At 42.2% G+C, this 24,385-nt stretch overlaps 1 protein-coding gene and 1 long non-coding RNA gene across 4 annotated transcripts in view; both read left to right on the forward strand.

The window, feature by feature from the left end:
- Nucleotides 1-3,271: 3,271 nt before the first annotated feature.
- LOC131466227 (uncharacterized) lies at nt 3,272-6,327 on the forward strand. Its single transcript, XR_009241401.1, has 3 exons — nt 3,272-5,493; nt 5,572-5,752; nt 5,846-6,327. It is a non-coding gene; the product is annotated as an uncharacterized LOC131466227 (long non-coding RNA).
- A 6,726-nt stretch (nt 6,328-13,053) lies between these two features.
- Nucleotides 13,054-24,385, forward strand: part of ephb3a (eph receptor B3a) — a 37,585-nt gene continuing 26,253 nt past the window's right edge. Inside the window, exons 1-3 of one of the 3 annotated variants that reach the window (XM_058627028.1) lie at nt 13,054-13,224; nt 13,336-13,572; nt 22,798-22,862. In XM_058627028.1, coding sequence (XP_058483011.1) covers nt 13,509-13,572; nt 22,798-22,862 — 129 coding nt within the window. In that variant the 5' untranslated portion in view covers nt 13,054-13,224; nt 13,336-13,508. Of the gene's footprint in view, nt 13,573-22,797; nt 22,863-24,385 lie in introns of all 3 variants that reach the window. The other 2 variants (XM_058627038.1, XM_058627047.1) reach the window with 2 other exon arrangements.

Here is a 24,385-nt window from a genome sequence, read left to right on the forward strand (position 1 = left end):
CAAGCCCGTTTGTCACAAATTTTGAGATGGGAGCAGCTGAAAGCCTCCTGACGCTCACAAACCAAAAATTGTATCTCTATCATCAACCGTTCTTGAAATATGACAACTTTAAAACATGCTGTTTTCTCTGCTTTCTCTGCTGGTTTTGGAGAGATAGGGACAGGTGCGTGCGTGTGCGTGCGTGTTTGGTGTGTGCGTGTGTGTGCGTGCGTGTGTGTAAGGAGAAGAGGGGACTAGGGGAGGGGCTTATCAGTCTCTCTCTGTATTATTCCACACAAAACTTTGACGTGTAACTCCTCCCACAGTTTTGAGAAAACCCCCACACATGTTATATCAAAACGTGCGTCTTGACCGGGACTTGTGTGCTATGACTATTTCAAAGTGTTTCAAGTAACCGTGGCGACAAAAATCGCAAAAAACTGCGATATAATACACATGAATGGGAAACTTTATTTTATTATTAAATAAAGGGTGACTCCACCAAAAAGTCCTTCCAAGGTGGATTGGATCCAAATAATGTTTCCCAATGACGACACATGCCGCAAGAACTGCAGGCACCCTCGAAATTTCGGCCACGGAATTGCCACTCTAGTTCTTCTTATTTTTCTCGCGGACTCCCAAAAGTTTGCCGCGCTACTCCTCCCGCAGCTTTGAGAAAACCCCAACACAAGTTACATCAAAACGTGCGCCTTGACCGGGAATCGTGTGCTATGACTTTTCTAAGACTTTCGCGTAACCATGGCGACAGAAATCGCGAAAATGTAAAATAATTTCCACTCACACAATAATGGGAAACCGAAAAAAACCAAGCCCACTTTGGAGCATCACAGTGTCGTCATACTTTAACGCAGAAACGTGGTTGGAACTTTAAACGGGTCACAAGACTTGGGACTTTTCTGACCTAAGTCGACATTTTGATCCATGTTACGGTTTTTAAACAATCGCAGTTTACGTTTTGTACTTTTTTTTTACGTTTTCAGATTTTATAATGATTGTGTGAGTGGTCTGGAAAGTGTGGGGGCGGATCGCTAGAGTTTGCCACTCTAGCGAGATCCAGCAAAATAATCACCAAAAATCTCTAAACAAACTCTTCTCCTGCCCACAATTTCCAACCTACACAGACAATTTTTACATCAAAATGTTGCCATGGGTGTCGTGTAACCCTGTGTGTGTTTTCATGTTCATATGACTTGTAGTTTTTCTTTAAATCACCTCAAAGCGCAGAGAGTTATGGTCACACTCTCCATTCACTCCCATGTTAAAATGTCTGCTTTGGAGTTGTGGAAAAATCAAGACGAGGGTGATTTTAAAACTGTGATTTCTCTGTGAATTCATGCCCGTTTGTCACAAATTTTGAGATGGGAGTTGCTGAAAGCCTCCTGACGCTCACAAACCAAAAATTGTATCTCTATCATCAACCGTTCTTGAAATATGACAACTTTAAAACATGCTGTTTTCTCTGCTTTCTCTGCTGGTTTTGGAGAGATAGGGACAGGTGCGTGCGTGTGCGTGCGTGTTTGGTGTGTGCGTGTGTGTGCGTGCGTGTGTGTAAGGAGAAGAGGGGACTAGGGGAGGGGCTTATCAGTCTCTCTCTGTATTATTCCACACAAAACTTTGACGTGTAACTCCTCCCACAGTTTTGAGAAAACCCCCACACATGTTATATCAAAACGTGCGTCTTGACCGGGACTTGTGTGCTATGACTATTTCCAAGTGTTTCAAGTAACCATGGCGACAAAAATGGCAAAAAACTGCGATATAACTTCCACATACACATGAATGGGAAACTTTATTTTATTATTAAATAAAGGGTGACTCCACCAAAAAGTCCTTCCAAGGTGGATTGGATCCAAATAATGTTTCCCAATGACGACACATGCCGCAAGAACTGCAGGCACCCTCGAAATTTCGGCCACGGAATTGCCACTCTAGTTCTGCTCGATATTCCTCTTCCTCCCGTTTTTTGCCGCGCTACTCCTCCCGCAGCTTTGAGAAACCCCCAACACAAGTTATATCAAAACGTGCGCCTTGACCGGGAATCGTGAGCTATGACTTTTCTAAGACTTTCGCGTAACCATGGCGACAGAAATCGCGAAAATGTAAAATAATTTTCACTCATTTCCACTCACACAATAATGGGAAACCGAAAACAACCAAGCCCACTTTGGAGCATCACAGTGTCGTCATACTTTAACGTAGAAACGTGGTTGGAACTTTAAACGGGTCACAAGACTTGGGACTTTTCTGACCTAAGTCAAAGTTTTGATACATGTTACGGTTTTTAAACAATCGCAGTTTACGTTTTGTACTTTTTTTCGACGTTTTCAGATTTTATAATGGGTGTGTATTGCGTTGTGTGGGCGGCAGCTAGAGTGTGCCACTCTAGCGAGATCCAGCAAAATAATCACCAAAAATTTCTAAACAAACTCTTCTCCTGCCCACAATTTCCAACCTACACAGACAATTTTTACATCAAAATGTTGCAATGGCCGTCCTCTAACCCTGTATGTGTTTTCATGTTCATATGACTTGTAGTTTTTCTTTAAATCACCTCAAAGCGCAGAGAGTTATGGTCACAGTCTCCATCCACCTCAATGTTAAAATGTCTGCTTTGGAGTTGTGGAAAAATCAACCCGAGGGTGATTTTAAAACTGTGATTTCTCAGTCAATTCAAGCCCGTTTGTCACAAATTTAAATTTGGGAGTTGCTGAAAGCCTCCTGACGCTCACAAACCAAAAATTGTATCTCTATCATCAACCGTTCTTGAAATATGACAACTTTAAAACATGCTGTTTTCTCTGTTGTCAGAGGTTTAGGAGAGATAGGGACAGGTGCGTGTGTGTGCGTGTGCGTGCGTGTGTGTGCGTGAAAGGAGAGGGGACTTAGGGAGGGGCGTGTAAGTCTCTCTGTATTGAATTGCTATTCTTCCACACAAAACTTTGACGTGTAACTCCTCCCACAGTTTTGAGAAAAACCCCCACACATGTTATATCAAAACGTGCGTCTTGACCGGGACTTGTGTGCTATGACTATTTCCAAGTGTTTCAAGTAACCATGGCGACAAAAATCGCAAAAAACTGCGATATAACTTCCACATACAGATGAATGGGAAACTTTATTTTATTATTAAATAAAGGGTGACTCCACCAAAAAGTCCTTCCAAGGTGGATTGGATCCAAATAATGTTTCCCAATGACGACACATGCCGCAAGAACTGCAGGCACCCTCGAAATTTCGGCCACGGAATTGCCACTCTAGTTGATTATGATGAGCTAGACCAGGTCTTCCTTTATTCTCAACTGGTAATTGCTTTGATTAGATAACTGGTTCCTGATTTGATTATGAAGCTAAACTTTTGATTGATATGCAAATGTAGTCACATTAGATTGTAGGTGTTATTCAGACCATGGATAATGTTATGATATACTTTAAATCTGGCATTTGTTGGCACACTTTTGATATCCATTTAAGTCTTAAACTTTACGCACTGCCATCAGCCTTTGTAGTCGCTAACTGAAATCAAATTCAATATTAATGCTGACTTGTCTCACGCTGCCAAGTTTATTTCCCTCTAAAGGAGTTGAACCTTTTTGTGTTCATAGTCTTTTTGCGCGTCATGTTGGGAGGCCTCCCAGCAGGGGATTTTTATCTTCCCCTGCAAAACTATGCGTTAGTCGCCTTAGGGATGCAGGGCTATCCTGCATAGTTTCTTTCATAAATTAGATTGTAGGTTGCAGGATTAGAGCGCGTTTCTTTTCTTTAGGAGGACACAAACCTGGCAGAGAGACAACTCGGATTATTTAAGTGAAAGTTGCGCCAAATGATCGAACTTTTATCTTTCGATACGATGACTTGAAATAAAACTTTTATTCTGTGGGCTGAATTAAGACAGAAATCAGACAGAATTTGGCTTTATGTTAAAGACTGTTGTGCAAGTACCCTCTTATAGCAGGAGTGAGCAGCTGCAGCTTTTTAATGTATTTTTCGTTATTTGATTTGTTTCTTGGATTGACCTGGTGTCTTTGTGGTTAACAGCGATCATGTAAACGTGGTCTTTTGCCTCTTATTTGCGAAGCTGGCAGCTGGTTGAATTGATAGGGCTTTATGGCTTGCCCAAAGTGGGATTTTTGATGGAGCATAGGGTTAACACCTCACCATACACTAGCTATTTCAGCGAACAAGTGTCTGTAGTCTGTTATTACCCATGACTTTCTTTCAAATTTCACAATTTAGGCAGCTTGTAGAGTCATTAGGAAGATGCTTAATCCCAATGTCTTGGTTGGTTGCATGAGAAACTGCTATCTCATAGATGTGTTGGTGAAGTTCCTCCTCTGATTTTTGTAGACTTGCCCTAAAGTTTCTCTCCGCTTTAACTCTTGCTGAGCTATGCATTAAATGATTCCTCCAACTTGTCTCCATATCAATTTTTTTCTCCCTGCAGCCTTCCACCACTCACTGCTGCTGTTGCATCTGCTAAAGGTAGCCGTATCCTGATTCACTGCGTCTTCATGTGTTGGGTAAGAAGTGTCATTAGACTACTAACAATGTAAACACCTTTTAAATGCTTGATCTAATTTACCCAAATGGTTCATCAGTTTAGGACAGAAAATCATTGAATTTGACATTCTTGGGGTCAGTAACCTGACCTCTAAATGTTTGGGAAACCATGCAAAAGATCGCACCTTCTCTGCATGACCCAACAGCATCGATGTTTGAGTTATTTAATTGCTCAATTTTTAAATCAGTCAAGATTTTATGAGCTGGGTCTTCTTCACACAACAGAGAACAAGGTAACTTGAGTCGACTCGTAACATGGTAAGGCATATCGTCTTTCCCCTTCTTCTCTGTGTGTGAGGAAATCTGGCCACGGATCCTGACTGAGTGGCATACCATGGCTGTGCAGTTTCCAAAATCAGATAAGGATCCATCTGATTTTGTGACTCGGCCTGTTGTGATATACATGTATCTTCCTCCGAAACAAAGGATTAGAATGGACAGGTTTGTAGTGTAAATCACATCACATCACTTGTAGATGGTGAAGCATTTGTTTAAATTGGGGTCAAGCATTTTAAGGTGTCTGCTTTGTCAATACTCTGGTGCCACCTCTTGCTAAACACACGAGAAGCTCTGAATTGTGAAACTGCTGCCTCTTGCAGATGTTACAACAGCAATGGTTGTTGAAAGGCTGCAGGGAGAGAAAATGAGATCTGAGGACAGGAAAGTGGAATTGATTTCATGCTTAGCAAAATGAGGGTTTCAGCAGAGGACCTTTTTGTGGCGAGGCTACAGAATCAGAAGGAACGTTTGTCTGGGCAACTGGAAGATTTACAGTTTTTCATGCATCCAACAAGACATTGGGGTTAGCATCATCCCAGATGGTTGGCAAAGATTGCTTGTAACTGTCAGTGTAGGACAGGAAAGGCAGGTATAGGTTAGGGAGGGCATCCATCGGTGAGCTCTGACTGGATGTGAGGACCTGTCACACTTGACCTGGTGAGCTACCTGAAGATTTGTCATTTGTTTACTTTTTTTTTTTTCTTATGACTTATCAAATTCTTCCTTGTTTTAAAGAGATGAAGGCTGCAGCACGTTCCTGGATCAGAGGACTCCATGTTGGACACCACGACCTGGAGAATTCCCGTCCTGGATGGCTGCGGTGAAGACCTAGCCCAAGATGAACCGACCCTTCTACGACGAGGACCTCGCCCAAGATGAACCGACCTTTTCCACCTCTTCCACGGGATGTCTTCAGGTACGTTCTTTCACATGGTACTCAATATGTTTAATCCATATTTACTTAATACTAAAGTGTACTGACTCTTATTTATTTTATATTTTTTGTTAGATGTTGGACCTTGGACACTGCTACTTTCAGCCTGTTTCAGTCTGTTAAAGATGACCCAACAGCATCGATGTTTGAGTTATTTAATTGCTCAATTTTTAAATCAGTCAAGATTTAATGAGCTGGGTCTTCTTCACACACAGAGAACAAGGTAAATTGAGTCGACTCGTAACATGGCAAGGTATTTCTTCCTTCCCCTTCTTCTCTGTGTGTGAGGAAATCTGGCCACAGATCCTGACTGAGTGGCATACCATGGCTGTGCAGTTTCCAAAATCAGACAAGGATCCATCTGATTTTGTGACTCTGCCTGTCATGATATGCATGTATCTTCCTCCGAAACAAAGGATTGGAATGGACAGGTTTTTAGTGTAAATCACATCACTTATAGATGGTGTACAGACACTGCTACTTTCAGCCTGTAATGTTTGACATTGAAAACTTGTAATTATTGCCTTCTTTATATCAAGTAAAACTTTTGTTCTTAACTTTATGGTTGACTTGTATTTTTTCAGTGATTCTGTGATGAGTGTTATTTTGACAAGTTAATGCTTTGAACTTAAAGATGTGGAATTATTTTAAAACGAATTGCACTGATCTATTACTGTAGACTTGGCACCTTTTGACACTGCTCCAAGTGTTCGGTTGATCTTAACCAGAAAACGCAAACTCTATATGGATTTGTACAAGGTTTTAAAGGGAATATAATAAATTGGACTCTAAAGCAGGGAATGCTACAGTGGATGGTGATGCTGTTACTTGCCCCCATCTCACAACTTCCTTACTTCTAGCCACTAACACTAAATATGGCTCATAAACACTAATAAAAATATTTGCTTTAAAATGCCTTCTTTTAACTACAGATGTATTTTTACTATTTTATTTCATCGGACTTTTCATTTTATCTTTAAATTCTGTCTTTACCATTTTACCCTTAAAGGTTTTATTTTTTCTAATATGGAAAGCACTTTGTAGAGTTGTTTTGAAAAGTGCTATTGAAATAGTTATTTGAACAGTGTTGCAGTACCATTAACACCAGCAGCAATATGAGCAGCCACACATGCAATGCTAATATTTCTGAGTTCTTGTCTCAGCCTCAGGTAAGTGATGTGATGAATCACAGCCAGATAACGCTCCACACATTAGTGCAGGAAAATATTCAGCAGTTAAATAAAACACTAAAGTGTGAGGCACAGATGTACAAGATGTTTTCTAAAGAAAATGCTTCGCTTTGGATAAAAGCGTCTGCTTAATGACATGTAATGTAAAGAAAAGATCAGACTTGGAACAACCTGGGGTCTCACATATCAAGTTTCAGGTGGATATAACAATCCCTGTTAGAGCAGCATCTAAAACTGTAAGTGTAATTATGTCTGCCGTCACCAGGGGGCACAGTTTCAATAGGGTTCTACGCGCTCGAACCCTAATATACTCACTCACATTTAGTCACAGGTATCTGCAACTGAAAAATGTACTAGAAATTCATCCTGTGGGCCGGATTGAACCCAGTTTGACACCCCTGCTGTAGATGATTGAGGAAGACTGGACTCACACTAAAATTAGTGGGTATCACTGGGATTTTCTGAACCCGGGTGAACCCACTAGAACATCTGCATCCCGTGCGCATGAATCATGACGTCACAAATGTGCTGTAAACAAGAGTCTACATACAACAACATGGTGGATCTCAGTGATATCGTTACAAGGGTCGCTATTTTAATTGTTTAATCCTTAATACATCATTCAATGAATGAGACTGATAAAAGAGTGCTGACCCACGTTGTGAAAGGGACGTTAATGCGCTTTGCCAGAAATGACGCCACAAGTTTCATCGCTGCCAAAAATCAAGCAGGCGAGGAAGGAATTATCCTGTTCACCCTGGTTTTAATGCCAATCGCGGGCAAAGCCGACAGAAACCTGCATGACCCAGGAGTGAATACTAATTAAACATATTCCCACTGGTCAAAAACCCACTTAAATATGGATTTAAATAGATTTTTGAAGAGTGGGAATGGAGTGTCAGAATTTAAAGATCCAACGCATAACATCTAGGAGCATTTATTGAATATACACTATGGATGTGTGTGGAATTACGTGTGTGTCTTCTCATTCACCAAATAACGTTTTTTCTTTTTCTGGACCCCAGGAAGAATGTGCAGCATGGAGGAGCTAATGGTGGATTTTACAGAACTAAACTAAAGATGTTGTGTTGTAAATGTTTAAAACCAACATGCAGCATGAGCCCAACCACTAGTGCAGACCTGGAACATTCATGTAAAATTAATAGAAAACATTATTTCACATTCCAAATTCTGTTTGCACATGCATGTTTGTCAGACTCCATAACTCTTACACAGGTTGCAGCAGACAGTCTGGCTCTGTGGAGAAATGTTCTGTCATCCCCTCCTGTCAGCTTAACACTGCTGTCCCACTGAGCTATTTCTCATTTCTCATTCCCTCCACCTCATCCTTGACTCTTCATGTCTCCTCTCCATACTCCCAAGAGTCCGGGAACTCTGATTTCTCATCTGCAGCAGGAGTGTAAGACTCTCCAGAGCAGCAATCCCTTATTCTACCTGTCGCAACAACAGCTGAAGCCCAAACAATCCCACAACTCTACTCTGTACGGTCAACATCTGTCAGTCCTGGGATTTGACTGGCTCTTCATCACATGGCACGAGGTGAAAAAGCTGCAGTGGAACAACAACAACAACACCTGAGGGCGCACATGAACTCCATGGAATCACTGCAGGGCATCTTTCAGCTGATTGGCATCCCATCCGTCAAATGTAGATTTTAGAGGAGAGGGTGAAGTCTGAACATGGCAGTTATCTGTGTTTTTGTCAAGGCGTGCAGCTTCAGCTAAAATTTACCGTGCAGCTAAACTCAAAATGTAACAGAATATTCTTGGTATGAAGGTTATGGCCCAAGGAAGAAATAATTCTTCCAGCTTCATATTGTATTTATTTATTTATTTATTTAGACAATTGTTAACCTTGGGAGATGCGCCTGTGTATCGACTCTGCGCACAACTGATTGGCCTTTGCAAAAGATGTGTGGTCTCTGGGAGCTTTTTCTACACCCAAAAATAAAGAAATTAATTCATAAGTTAAAATGTTTTCCACTGTGGATGTGGTTAGTGAGAGAATTCAGTGACTGTTGCAAAGCTGAATTCACTTGTCATTTTTCTCAAACGCTCAGAGTCTCCGAGGAGCTTCTTGGAAACACACAAACAAGTGAGCTGTTAGGGATGTGTTACAAATAAACGCCTCGCAGCAGCAGCAGCAGCAGCAGCAGCAGCAGCAGAGTCCTGTCGCATGTTGTGTTGATAATGACTATACGGTGCCTGTCCCTGTATTTTTGTTTTTTGTTTTTTTTTGGTTGCAGGTAGCAGGAGCTGCCCAACAGTGGTTTCACTAGTGGAGGTTGACCCGAGCCTGCTGGGAACTGAACTGTAGTTAATTAGTGCACAAAAGGCCTGCGGGACAAAAGAAACTTTGAGGGTGGGGGAGTTGCTTGGGGGGTTTGAAGACTTCTGAGAGGAGGGCAGTTTGTGGCACAGTGTGCCTTTTGGGGGGGGAATAATTGTGTGTGTGTTTCTGTCGTGGAGGGGGGTTGGGGGTGAGTAGTGGAGGTAGAGCCACACACACACACACACACACACACACACACACACACACACACACACACACACACAGACTGGTTCTGCATGCTTTGTGTGGACACTCAGGCATAATGCATTCCCTAGCCCCTGATCAACTACTAAATGCCTAACTCTAAAACCAATACTTAATCCTCAAAAAGCCGGTTAAAGTTGTGTGGATCGGCCAAAATGTCCTCACAAAGACAGGTTTGTTTGATAATTGGTGCTGACAGCTTATTTAAGACATGTACACACACACACACACACACACACACACACACACACACATACACACACATACACACACATACACACACACACACACACACACACACACAGAGGCCACATTCAGACCTGGTACTAACATCCAGCTTCATGTCCACATGTGGCATCGTCCATGTGTCTTGGATGCAACATCAAGAAGAAGGAACATGAGAAGCTTGAGAGATACCGAGGGCGGAGACAGAGCAAGGAGCTGGAGAAGATGTGGAGGAGTGAAGGCACCTGTGGTGCCAGCGGTGACAGGAACACCTGGAGCTGTAAACCCCCAAACTGGGAGAGTGGTGCCAACTGATTCAAGGAACATCTGAGATCTCGGTCCATAAAAGTGCAGCGTTCCTAGAGGAACAGCTAAAGACACACGTTCACTCAAGTAGGTGAGTGGGGATTTATAACGACAACAAAAAAGTGAATCTGCTCAGTGTTTACAACAAGGTCCTGTGATGTATGTGTGCAGGTGTGTTCGTATGGACATAGATTATCTCTGATGTGAAACTCTGGTTTCTGTCTTTTATCTATAATGTTTGTTTTTGAATGAAAAAGTTCAGGTTTCCATTCAAACCTTACCTGGATTTTCAAGGATTGGGTAAAATGAACAAACAGTGCATTTACTGTGTTTTTCATCAGCTAATGTCAAGTGAATATCATAACTTAGTTCCACAGAAGAATAACAACTTCATCATGACATATTTGATAAGTGGCAGTAGCTGCTGACGTTGCTGCTTAAATGAAGTATTGTAGTAATATTTGCATCTGTCACTGACACATTCTGCACAAGTGTAGTCACATGATCACTAGACTCCAGCTCTTATTTGCTGAAACAGTTTCCATTGTACTCATTCACACCATGCCAACTTTTCCACCTCTTTTTTTTTTTTGCAATATTTCCAGAAGAATAAGTTTCTGTGTCAATGTGCAACTTGTAAATGCGCATAAAAAAACAGGCTGATGGAAATCACACCTACAGACAGAAGAGTGTGTGAATGAGGCCCTTGTCCTTGAGCTGTGACACACAGGCACACACACACACACACAGTGACACACAGAGAGAGAGAGTGACAGAGAGCATCTGATACAATAAGATTGTGAGACAAGAGACTCCAAACGGTCAAAGCATGATGAACTAATGAGGACAGGCAGTCTGTGGAGACATTGAAGATACAGCTTTGATTAGTAGTAAACTGTATCCTCTCTCTCTCACACACACACACACACACACTCACTGCAGCAGTCATGGTGCCTCACATGTCTGTGTGATATATTATCTCCACCAGGTAACTCCACAATGATAAAGTTGTCTTTTTTAACGACTAACATGGTTTTAATGACGGTGTTATATCTAATGTGGTTGATTTTTTTTTTTTTTTTTTTTTTGCAGCAGCATCTGGGCCCTCCCTCCCTCCTGTCCCTCCCTCCTGTCCCTCCCTAACCCGCAGGGAGGCGCTGTCTCTGGACTCTGGATCACAGCTTCTATTGACGTCCTCCGCCAATGCGACCACAGTCCATTTAATGCCCACATAGATCTGTGTTCAGCGGCCGTGAGAGCCGCGTCCACGCCGCTGCTACCCGCTGCCAGCACGGACACAATGCAGGCTCAGTCTGCTGGACAACCAGCCAACCTACACACACACACATGTTCGACATTCATGACTTGAGGGGACATTGCATTGACTTACATTCATTTCCTGGAGACTTAGTCTAAACTTAACCACAATTACAACTGGCCTACCCTGACCCTACCCTTACCCTAACCTCAACCTAACCGTAAAGCATATCTTCACCTTAAAATGTAGTAATTTACGTTATGGGGACTTGCTATTTGTCCCCACAAGGAAGACAAGTCCCCTAAATGTGACTGTGTAAACAGGTTTAGGACCCCACAACATTAGTAATACCTGGACACACATTACACACACACACACACACACACACACACACAGCTGCGTCGAACAAAACCTCCAGCAGAGAGATGGCGCTTTGGATGATGTGATTTCAAAATAAAAGCATAAATTGCTTTTTATTTTATTTTATCCAAATTCAGTTTTTAAACATGTAAATTGATTAGACCACCTGCCATAAAAACAAGAAAACATAAATATATTTTTTTAGAAATCTTTCAAAAAACGTGTTTAAAACTTTCATTGTTGTTTATTTGGTAAATAACAGACTGAATTCACTTTTTTATACCCAAATTTAGCCGGCTCACTGACCTTCTTCTCTGAGAAGTCGGAAATTAATCAAGCATTACATCAAACTACCACAATTAATTTTTCTGTTCAGGAATTACATTTTAATCCAGAAAGACTCTACTTTTTTTGTAAAACTGTACATTTTAAAATTCATAGATAACAATATAATTATAATTTAGCATTAAAAATATCATTTTGGTTAAAGAACTTCTCCATACTGGTGTATAAATCATTACAGGAACATAACAAAATGATTTTGATAATTACCAATGCTGTTCATTTAGGGCAGCTGTGACATACACTTTACATTAGGTGGTGGTCTAATACTTTTATTATACACTGTATATTTCTCCTGTATAAATAAACACTGAATATTGACACTGGACTGGTAAAGATTTCATCAGACTAACTGGTGATGTCAGAACCAGGAATTTTTACTGGTGACATAAGGATGAGGTCATCACCTCTGACCTGGTGTGACTCACCTCGTTCTTTACCATACATACATCCACACAAAGTCTAGGCTGTAGCAGTTTATGATATATGTGAACGTATGTGATGATGTAGGCCGTATGATTATATGATATCATATTGTGCTGTGAAAAGTGCTTTGTGACTCAATTTAGAGTTGACTTTATTGAGTCCACACGGAGGAAATTCACTGGTTACGCGACACACACAAATAGTAATAATACAATTAAAATAATCCATACATTATTACAAAGTATTAGTGAGGTAAATGTGCTATCTGATATGAAGAAAATGTACATATAATAAATTAAACTATAATTCTAATCTGGCCTAAAATCAAATATTGTCAGTGACACACCACTGCTGAATTAAAATAACGGATTTCATGGATCCAATGTTGGAAAAACAATCTATCGATTGAACGAAATGAAATGAAATAAGGAACAGATACAATAATAGATGGTTGCAGCCTCAGTAAAAATAGCAGCAAAATGACAAAAACATAAGGATTCAAACAAATACTGTGGGCTATTAGTTTGAAAGTCTGTCCCGGAAGCGCGGTGCAGAGTGTGCGTGCGTTGACGCAGCCTCGGCTCTCAGCCCCTCTGTGTGTCTCTGTCCCAGTCTTGCCATTCCGACGCACGTCCCTCGCAGAGGAGCAACAGCCGCGCGGAGTTGTTGAAAGTGGACTCGAGTGATTCTCCTCCGGACTCAGCGCCGGTGTCCTCTGCACCAGCACCCTGTCCCTCCCCCTCCGTGCAGGACGGACATGCTCTCTCTCTCTGCGTGGACACGGGCTCGCTGTGGGTATAAAGTCTGATAGAGAGAGAATGAGAGTGAGAGAAGACGCGGTTTAGCGCGCGCCTGGAGCAGGAATAACGGGACTGTGTGTGTGTGTGTGTGTGTGTGTGAAGGCAGAACCCAGACGCCCTCGGTTTGTGCGGAGGACTGTGGTGGAGGAATGGGGCGGTGAGAGCCTCACTCACTCATCAGTGAAGACATGAGAACTGGCAGAGGAACAATTTGAATCTCCATCCAGCAGACGCGTCCAGTCTCCTCCTTTATTCATGTTGCAAAAGCCTGGTTTATGACAATGGATTACTTGCTGTGGATGTGCAGCCTCATTGTCCCCGTGGTGCTGGCTGTAGAAGGTACGTCGATTTACATTTTTTATTTTTACCACTGTACTTTCTGTGGGTGAACAATGGGGCTGCTGCATGGGATGGAATTTAAACATACTATTGTTTGGATTAAAAAAAGCCAGTGACTCAAGCGTTAACACAAAGAAACCAGTGTGCAGAGAGAGAGACTAAGAGAGAGACTGAGAGAGAGAGAGAGAGTGGGCTACACTACACACTGGCTATTATTTAATGTGATGATTAAAACCCTGCTGGGATCAGCGCGTCACATCATCTCCAGCAGCACAGCAGTGACTGAACCTGTTCTCCATGTAAAAAAAAAAATCTGATTCTTAAATAGGACTCGCGTTCATGTTTGTCTTAATTAAAGCTGGTAATAATAGTAATGATGAGGATGAGGAGGCACCGCTCTGTTAAACAGGCAAATCCACTGAGCATCAAATTGCTCTGTGGATGTAATCTATGTATGTACTAGTGTGTGTGTGTGTGTGTTTGTGTGTGTGCATGTGTGATGACATCCCAGTGCTTCCAATGCGGCTGAAGGACTGCCCTGTTGCTATTGTCCCTGTTGTTGTCACACCCACAAGCTGAGTGAGGATGCCCACTGATCCACTGATCCTCCTCAGAGGTTAGATCCACAGCAGCAGAGCAGAGCAGTGAGGGGCGTCCCCTCGTCCTCCTACTCTTTCACCTCCTCCTCCTCCTCCTCTACTCTCACTGTAAAACACAAATACACTGGCTCGCCCTCGTATCATGCATGTCAAAGCGTTTAAACCTGCTCTTGGGTTCAGCCACACCAGAGCTGTGTGGCTCATACGCACACAGACCAGACCAGACCAGAGTCTGGGATCACTCCCGGCTCCTGAGGCGCCACAGGGACACGCATGTGGAATATATTAAAACGACAAGTGTGAATTAAAGGTCAATGGCTTAACAAGTATGCAGCAGTCCCCAAAGCTCTCTCCATCAATCTGAGGGAGAGAGAGAGCTGCTCCAGGGGAAAAAAGCCCACCCTCATCCACCACTGCTGCTCCCCACCCAGAGGCTCCTCTCTGAGCTGTAGCTACATGTCTGTAGCCGTCCCTCCCTCCTTCTCTCCCTCCCTCCCTGTCCAATCTGCCTCTCCTGGACTGTGGCCAGTCTGATCCCTCATCAATTCTGGTGTCAGCAAGTAAATCAATGCAGCGGCAGCAGCAGCCCTTCAAGTCCCACTGGGCTCTGAAGGCGACATGATCGTGCCCGTTTCCCCCAGGCCTCACGAACTGTTACTCAAATCTCAGGGGTTAACTAATGTTTGTCCTCTGAGGATAAACATGAAGGGCACATCATCAGATGAGTTTAAATGGAAAAGTGCGGCCTTGTTTTTTTTTCACATGTCATTATTTAGCTGCTTACTCAGTGGATTTCAACACATGGCTTGCATCTGAATGTCTTCTCGCGCTGGCAACCGTCAGCGCATGTATGATGCGAGCTGCTGGACTCTGCAGCTGAATTGTGTGCTTATTTACAAAAAGCTACAGTGATGACTTATCTCCAGTTCACACCAACACGCTGCAGTAAAAGCCTCAGCGGGCGGTGACACTTTTATGCTAAATTACTTCCATTTACAGCCAGTGTTTACTGTACTCTTATTTTAAAAGCTCATAAAGTAGACGGATGACCACTCGGATAGCGTTTTATAAAATAATCTACAGGATGTTTCTGCGTGATAGTGGAACAGAGAGCTTCATTTACATTTTGGCCGCTTTCTCCACATCGTGAATATCTACATGAATAATGATTCGTCGCAGCCTGGAGTGAGATGGAATCAGTTCATTGTGAGGCCGTGTCTACACCGTGTCACCTATAGGAATCTGAACTGCCATGTTTGAAGCCTCCAGAATGGTGAGATTCTGTGACCCGAAATTCACAGACGTCACCTGCAGCCAAGATCATCTAATTCTCTCTAAAGTGGAACATATTTTAAAACGTGGACATCATGTTCTTTTGACAAAGTAGCCACTGAGAACATTGTAAATCAAGTGAAAAGTAGGCTCATTTTCCCGTGGACTTCCATTTAAACTTCTTTTTTTACAACTAGCTATTTTGGTTGTTATTTCAACTTTGGCATTGGCATCTTCAGCAGAACCGGAAGACTATGTCCAGGGAGACAAACAACCATCCACTCTCAAACTCACACCTACGGTCAATGTTGAGCCGGCCTATTCAAATGGCGGTCCGTGGGCCACATGCGGCCCATAACTGACTTCTTTGTGGCCCATTCTGGAGAAGAGGGTTTTCTTTTCCACCACAAACATTGAGAGAGTTGACGAGAGAGACACTTTTCACTGTCCCTCAAAGATTCCTACTTAAATTCCTACAGTAGCACTGACCGTGAATGCAACACTCTGATAGCATCTAACAGCCTGTGTTTTTAGATGTTTTTGAGTCGTATATATATATATATATATATATATAGAGAGAGAGCAGAAACAATAATTACTCGATCGTCAACTATTTTGAAAACCAATTAATCAGTTTGAAGCTCTTTTCATGATTAAAACAAGATTTCGGATTGATAGCTTTTTAAATGTGAATATGTTCTGGTTTCTTTGCTCCGTATTACAGAGAAGGTTTATTAACGTTTTCTGGCATTTTATGGACCAAACAATTACTCGATTAATCGTGAAAATAATCAACTGTGAAAATAATCGTTAGTTGCAACTCTAGTCCTATACATGACATACTATGTTAATATTATTTAGAGAAACAAATGCTGTTCCTAACTGTGTGAACCTTTTTTTCATTTGATGCCCTTAGAGTTGCAAATGAGTCAAAAGTGCGACCAAGGTATGACCAAGATATATTTATGACGAGTTCTTTTATTATTTTTTAAATGCACATTTTGATTCACTGTACATGAATTTGCGCTGGTTTTAAATTTGTCATCACAAGCTAAAATGTTTGGTTAGAATAGTCCTGTAGCGTGTCCGATGTGCCGAATCCCCAAATCTTCACGTTTTTGGACTGTGGGAGGAGAAATCCCACGCACACACGGGGAGAACATGCAAACTCCATGCAGAAAGGTCCTTGTTCTGACCGGATCACGAACCCAGGTGCTAACATTTGGCCATACGTATGTCTCCACTAATAAATGTAATGCTATCCCTGCTGGTGTCACCCATGTGCATTATGGGCAGCCCGTGGCCAAGTGGAAAGGGAACTTGACTTGTAACCGGAAGGTCGCTGGTTCAAATCCCCACCCGGCCAAAAAAGGGCTGGGGTACCCCTGAGCAAGGTACCCAACTCCCAATGCTCCCCGGGCGCTACTCATTGCAGCAGCCCACTGCTCCTAATTCTAGGATGGGTCAAATGCAGAGAATATCAGTCAGTCTGAGACTGAGAGTAATTTCCCTAAGGGGATTAATAAAGTATCTAAAATTAAAAAAAAAAAAAAAAAAAAAAAAAAAAAAAAAAAAATGCGTGGCGGCGCTGCACTCAAATCACCTGCATTTTAAAGTTCCGTTCCCTCTTGAACTTCTGGTTGTAGACAGCAGAGTGACGTGAAGCGTACGTTTTCTTCGTAGTACTCCACCACATGTCATGGTGTAATACAGCACTGATAGTCAGTGTAGGAAACCCATGAATCCTGCTCTGGTTACGCCTGTCATCCACCTCACTCCAGCGTTTTCAAGCCCAACTCTGTTTTCATTTGAAAACTCCAGGGTTGTGTTGAGTGTGGAAGAGCAGAAACGGAGATATTTGGAAACAATCGCGCAAATTAAAGGACTCGACTGTGAGCTGTGAAACGAAGCGATTTGTTAACACTTCACAAACAACCACAGAGCAGAGAATCGGCGTCCTGAGTGGAGGTCACATGCTGTGCGGTTTCATCGCAAAACACTACTTTCAAACATAGATGTGCGTGATTCAAACTGAGCGTCACCCTTGACTTTGTTATCACTTTGCTTCTATGAAGAGGAACAGGCATTAAAATATAAATGAACTTTGGCTTCTCACATGAGCTCAGAAGTAAAGTTCTTAGGTTGTTTTATCGTCCTTCGATCACTGATGAGGATGTTTGCCTGTTAATATTTCATGTGTTTGCTTGTTGGCAGAGAGTGTCGGTGTAGTAGAAGGCGAGGCTTTGCTTTCATCGTACAGTCTCTCTCTCTCTCTCGTGCTCACAAAGTGAATAAAACATTAGCATGTGTGAGCTCCCAAAGAGCATTGACGATTCGGAGTTGTGTGGCATTTAGGCTCTGGCGGGTGATCAAAAAAAACCAAAAAAAAAACAGTAAATGCCATGGGTGGTGATGCTCTAAAGTTCTCTCTGCAGCATTGTTTTTTACCCCAGGGGCAAATATCTCCACTGTTGCTGTAGTTTTATGGCAAAGGGTGGGGGGGGGGGGGGGGATTTTTCTGAATTTGAGTTATAGGCGATCTCAAAGGCGTTGTAAATCCACTGTGGAACAAATGGGATCTTTTTTCGTCTTAACTGGTTTCTGGGATTTAGTGAGTTGATGATAAAACACTCTGGTGAAGATAGTCCTCGTCAAACAGCAGCAAAACCCCTTTTTTCTCATTGTGTAACTTTAGTGTCTCAGAGCCTGGATGGTGACATCCCCCCACTGCTGTGCTGGATATTAATGAACACTATAGACTCTTTCACACTGAAATTTAAGCCTGGGTGAACCTACTGAAAAAGGCTTAACACCATTTCCATAACCAGTGGTTATTCTGTTCTGTTGCTTTGTGCTGTGTTGTGTTCCTTTTTTTTTTTATTCTCCTCACTTTTGTGTGCTGTCTGTGTGTGAAGTATGACGTCACGTTATGCAATGGAAACAAAATGAATCGAAGGCAGAAAAAAAACAGCAGCAGCAGCAGCAGCAGCACAGTGGAGCCCAGTGACAATGCAGTCGGTACAACAGTAGTTTGTGTGTTTTACTTTGGTCCCTCATTCTAGGGGAAAAATTAAGTTTGCATTGGAAATGATGCTGGGATTTGAATTTGTCGGTCGCAATCTCGATTAAACTTAAACCCGGGACGTTTTTCACCAGTGGGAATCTTCATAATCTGCACTCTAGGATCACAGGTGTCAAACTCAAGGCCCGCGGGCCACACCCAGCCCGCCATGCAATTGTAGTCAGCCCCGCCAGAGATAATACAGTATGTTATGTCTTTCATGCTTTTTGAAAACACAGAGCCAAACCAGGGGGCGGGCAGACAGGGACGGTAATGTTTGTATTCGGCTCCCTCTCTTTTAGCTTTGTGACTACAGGCCAGTATGTGCTGTTCCACTGAAATACAGCAGAGGAGATCAGATAAACACAGATGGAAATGGACAATGGAAAATCATTTCTTCTGAACTTTTTGTTCATCTGGTCCAGGATTTGGACACAGTTTTATACGCCCCCCCCCCCCTCACTGACATTGAGTTTGACAGCCCTGCTCTAGGTCAAAGGTTCGTGGCGTGTTGCACAAGAAGTCTCGCTCGCTTGAACTTGCAGATACTGGATGGCCACACTGTTGCCACTGCATGTGCATGGTGTGAGGAGCCCGTCTGTTAAAAGGAGCATCAGCGCAAACCTGTGGTTAGTTGTGACTGAGTGATTCTGCCTCTGTTGGCTCGGGGCGTCAGGAGAGGCGAGGGATTAGGAGACCAACTAGATCCGACTCCCACGGGAAGGACAGGCTGGATCCATGGATCACTGGCAGCGAGTAGTCCGGGAGTGTTCACTCAGCTGTGCGCCTCCCAGAGCACAGTGTAGCTGAGCAGAGACAACAGCCGCTGATTTCACTGATTAGTTCCTTCTCTCCGGTTCAAGTCGTGTTAATCAGTGAAACAACCTTGCTCGCAGACGAACATTTGGACTCGACAATAGACGTTATTCACTGCTGTCGCCCGCGTGCCTCTGCGCACAAGTCTAAGACAGAGAACACTACGTGCCAGTAATTGTGCCTGCGTTCATGTTCAAAGGTCTGTCAGTTAATGCACATTTTCTTTCAGAAAATTCTTGCATAAAAGATACTAATTAAATGAAAATGACATTTCCTTTGTCAACAGAGATTGAGGCACCACACACTTCTCCCCATTTAAATTAAAGTGATTTATACTTTGTGCAGCACTATTCATCTGTTTATTCCAACCCACCAACCACTCTTTATTTCTTAAAAGGCTTATTTGTGTATAGAATATTTCTCTTCCACACTATAAAGACCAATGCACAAATTCCTGCTGCTCCTCCTGAAGGAATGATGAAGTGACTATGAGTTAAATATGATTAATTAATGCTTAATGAGTCGTCTCTTAATGACTGTTAATTTAAATACTTCATAAGCTAATATGCTGCCAAATTAGTGAGGATGAAGTTACATGGAAAAGTACTTTGATCGGCTCAAAATCATCCCTCAAAAGCGGTTTTCACTTCGGAAAATCAGTTCCTGACATTTTAAGGAGTATGTTGTCGTGTCTGGTTTATGTCTGCAGCAGGCGGACAATTCTCATATGGACTTAAAATAGGGCCGGGAACTGCTTTTGTGTCTGAAAGTAAATAAATTCAAACATCTACACGTTCAGAAATAGAATCCGTTCAATTGCCAAGTAGATATTAACATACAGGGAATATGCTTTTGTGTTTGGTGTGAACATTGAAAAAAAAAAAGCAGTAACTGCACAAGAATGAACAAAAGCACACAATACAATATAAAATAGAGGCTTTAATATATATATATAGAGAGAGAGTGTATAAGAGAAGAATACAGCATAGTATAACATTTGTGCATCTGTGTATACGATGTTGTTGGTATTTAACTCCGTCCAGTGAGATCAGGTCACTAGTGCCTTGAGATAATGTACGTTGTGATTTGGCGTCATACTAATAAAATTGAGTCCAATTGAAAGTGGCGAGCGTTAAATATGACTCTTTTTAAAAATAAATAAATAAATAAATTTACCGGTGGTATTTTAAATGCGTTGTGAATGTAGAGCTGAACCAAATTTAAAATCAGCAAAAGGCTTCAATTTAATCATTCTGGGTTTTTTGTTGTTGTCAGAGCTGCAACAATTAGTCGATTGTTAATTGGTCAATTAAAGACTAAATTAACTGTCAACTATTTAGACAGTTGATTAAGCTTTTTTTATTAATTAAAAAACTAAATAAATAAAAAAAAGGCAGATTCTTAAATATGAAACGACCATAAGTGCAATTATTTTGACTGAAATTATAAATGAGATGTACTTATTCTCATTTTTACTTGAATAGCATATATTTAAGATGATGACTGTGTGATATCGGTGCAGATCTGTGAGAAACAAAGAGGTTTTCTTCGGTCTGTAGAATAAGACGTGTACAGGTCAGAATAACATTTATTCTGAAATGGTAAAATGCTCATTTTCCCACACATTTTAGTGCGATTTTGATAAAATATCGATTCATTGTTCAGCCCTAATTGATAATGCAAATCACTGTTTGTACATGTTGGAAACAACGGTTATTATTAATTTGATGTTGTCATACAGTGATGGTTCACTTTGTTTGAAATCCATGACTGACGCTTGCCTTAAAAAAAAACCTACGAATTATAATTACTATAGACTGAATCCCTGTCTTCACCAGTGTTCAAATACACGTCATATCTATTCACAAGAACCTGCGCAAATCCCTCAAGACAAATTGTGAACAACCGATCATGTCATGTCAGAGTGACTCCATCATTTCTTGATGATGAGAATCAGGAATTAGTGATACACCCTGCTCTATTTCTTGATTAATAGTCACACAAATCACGCCGCTGCCGCCGTTGCTGCTGTTGTTGTTGTTGTTCATCATGTTTACTTGCTTTCTTGCCAAAAGTTAGATGAGAAAATTGAAACCATGATTCTCAAGTACAAAGCCACAGGCATCAGCTGGTTAGCTGAGTGTAAAAGCTTCAGGGGGGAAAACATCTAGTCTTGTTTTTGCGTGAAAGCATGAAGTAGGAAGAGCCGCTACTTTATTTTGCTTTTAATGAGAACCGTAGTGTGGATGTGACCACATGAAACCGTATCATGATGAGCGCTTAAGTCTAGTATGATCGCTGCCTCTTTGCAGCCTTAAATTTAGATTCTCTCGCCTCTCTGTGGCACACAGTTGAAAACCACAGATGCATTTCATCCTGTGGGATGTACAGATCACACTTCATTATCTGTCATCCTCTCAGAAGAAGAAAAGCCATTGTGGTTTCACTAATGAACACAAAGCACAGATTGTAAACACGGCAGCACAGCTCCAGCTCAGCCGCCACAGATGGACCAGTGATCTCGTCACTCAATCAAACAACTTTTATTATTCACACACTAAAGCCGAGGACGGGCTGTACTGTAACTGCGCTATTTCCCGTCTTTAAAAAAGGGGAAACATCAACTGTTGACATCACGGGACCAGAACAAAGCCACGAGTGCCACTGCTGCTCTTCACAGGACATATTTGTTTTCCCTCTCGCACCCTCCTTTAGCACCGCCATCAACGACTTGTGAGCAAATGGTGCACAGCAGGCGTCGTGTCATTGAGCCTTCGTGAGGAAAGTGTAACTGTTCCAGTAATTATGCGCTAACAACAGTGGAGCAGTGAGAGCCAAACACGCCCACAGGAGGAGTGGCTTTACCCGAGGTGTTATTGAAGCCACTGCCTTGGACAGGCAGCCACTCAGGTGACAGCTGACCGACAGTCTGGCACAACAATGTCCATCGATCCCACTGTTTATTCTGAGGTCCCTCTGATTGTGTGTCTGGCTCGCACCTCCGCGCGAAGTCGTAAACGTGGAGCTGGGTGAAGAAAACACAACGCGTGTCACGTGCGAACTGGTGTCACATTGCTGTCACTTCTCGGTGTTCAAGCTTTCCCCCAGATTTCCATGTGCAAATATGATCTCTGTGAACCAGTTTCCTGCTGATGAAGTATTTCCCACTCTTGGAGGATGCTTTGTTCTTTGTTCCACAAATGAATTTTGAAAGAAGTGCTGTTGAGAGTGCCAGACACACAAGGAGAGAGAGCGAGAGCGCTTTAATTAGGCATCATCACCGATATATGCCGTGATTGTCAGAGCTTTCACCGACTGAATATATGTAGGTGGAGGTTATGAATGATGAGAGCTTTATTTTTTTATCAAGCAGCGAGAGCTTGTGTGTGGTCTTTAACCATTTGCAATCATTTCGTTTTTCTTCCACACACCATTTAATTCGCATTTATTAACCTTCCTCCTGCTTCTCATTTGCAGAAACCCTTATGGACAGTCGGTGGGCAACCACAGAGCTGGCATGGACCACGTTCCCAGAAAGTGGGGTGAGTTCATGTGTATTTGTGCGTCTTATTCGTTTTGTAGTCCTTTTCTTTTTTCTTTTTTTTTTACATTTTGTTCCACTGGGTTGTTAATAGAGCCCAGTCTGCCTTAAACAACACACCTCCTACTGTTTTATATCTTTATTTGTGCAGTGTGTGTGTTAGCTTTCTTGGATACTAAAAAGCAAATGAGAAACACAATGTGTGATATTTTGTAAAAAAGAAAACGCAGTTTGTTTGTTTTTCCACAGTGAAGACAATGACTGAGGTTTAACAAAAGTGTGTACAGCAGAATCTGTGCACATTGTACTTCAGACAAAAGAGCAAAGATGCAGATGCGCGACACAAATCCCTGCAGTGTGTCAGGACTATGAGGTTGGCTCGAGCAAGCATGCCTCCCCAGGAGAGAGCCGGATAATTGAAAGCATGTGTCTGTGTCTTTTATAATATGGGCCCAAGAGTACATTACAGGCAGAAATTAAGGTATTCAGTTGATACCCCCTATAGGAATGGTGAGAAAATAAAACAACATGAATTTGACCCCAGGGCTAACTGCCTGACAGACCTCCCCCACTCCCGGCCAGTGTAATTTGTCTTCGCTACATGAGCGCAAAGTCAGTCAATGGAAATGGTGGGTTTCCATGGAAACGATCTTCGGCAGCAACAGCTCCTTCCTTTCCCCCCAGAATGGCCGGCTTTGAATGTCCCAGCAACCATGAAGTCATATGTCAGGACTGGTGAGGCAGCCCCTCTCAGCCCACACAATTATCATATTTGTCAGGTAGTGCATCAACGTGTTGCCGGTGATTTACGACACCTAATGCTGACTCCTGGGCTCATCGTTTGGGAATAAATTGCACAGGAACTCCGCGACGTGAGATGAGTTATGCATTATTTTCGTCCAGTTGAAATAATCAATTTGTGCAAAGCTCATTTGTTATGGAAATGAAGCATTCAGTCCAGGAGGGAATTAGGATAAAAAAAAAAAAGATTGACTTCTCACAAGGTTATTTCCAAATGGATTAAATGTATTGACCAATGAAGCCATTAATCACAACCTGTAATGTTAGTTAGTTACCACATACAAAGGCCAGTGGAATCAACAGATGAAGTCAAAGGCTGAAATCACGTTTGACTTCGAGTATCTATTTTTAACGTTGCACGATATCAACAGTCGTGGCAACAAATGCAAATCTCCGCTCTCAGGCTATATCCGTCAACACGAGGGAATACGTGTCATATCTATACGGAGGCTGAAGTGGACGGATGAGCTTCCGCAGAGCAATCACCCTGACAGCTGCACATTTAGATTGTCATTTTAATAAGTAACTCACTGTTTGCATTATACATGTATGAGCAATGTTTGCATTAAAAATGTACAGTCTGACATGCTCGCGTTCTCCCGGCAAATATTACAAATTCACATGTTACAGAAGCAGGAACTCTCCTCTGCCTAAGGGCACGTTTGCAGTTTTTGTCTAATTTCTACATGGATGACGTCCGACAACCTCCAACCTGCAAACGCG

The sequence above is a fragment of the Solea solea genome, chromosome 1, assembly GCF_958295425.1.
Source record: "Solea solea chromosome 1, fSolSol10.1, whole genome shotgun sequence".
In the NCBI taxonomy this organism is placed as follows: Eukaryota; Metazoa; Chordata; class Actinopteri; order Pleuronectiformes; family Soleidae; genus Solea; species Solea solea.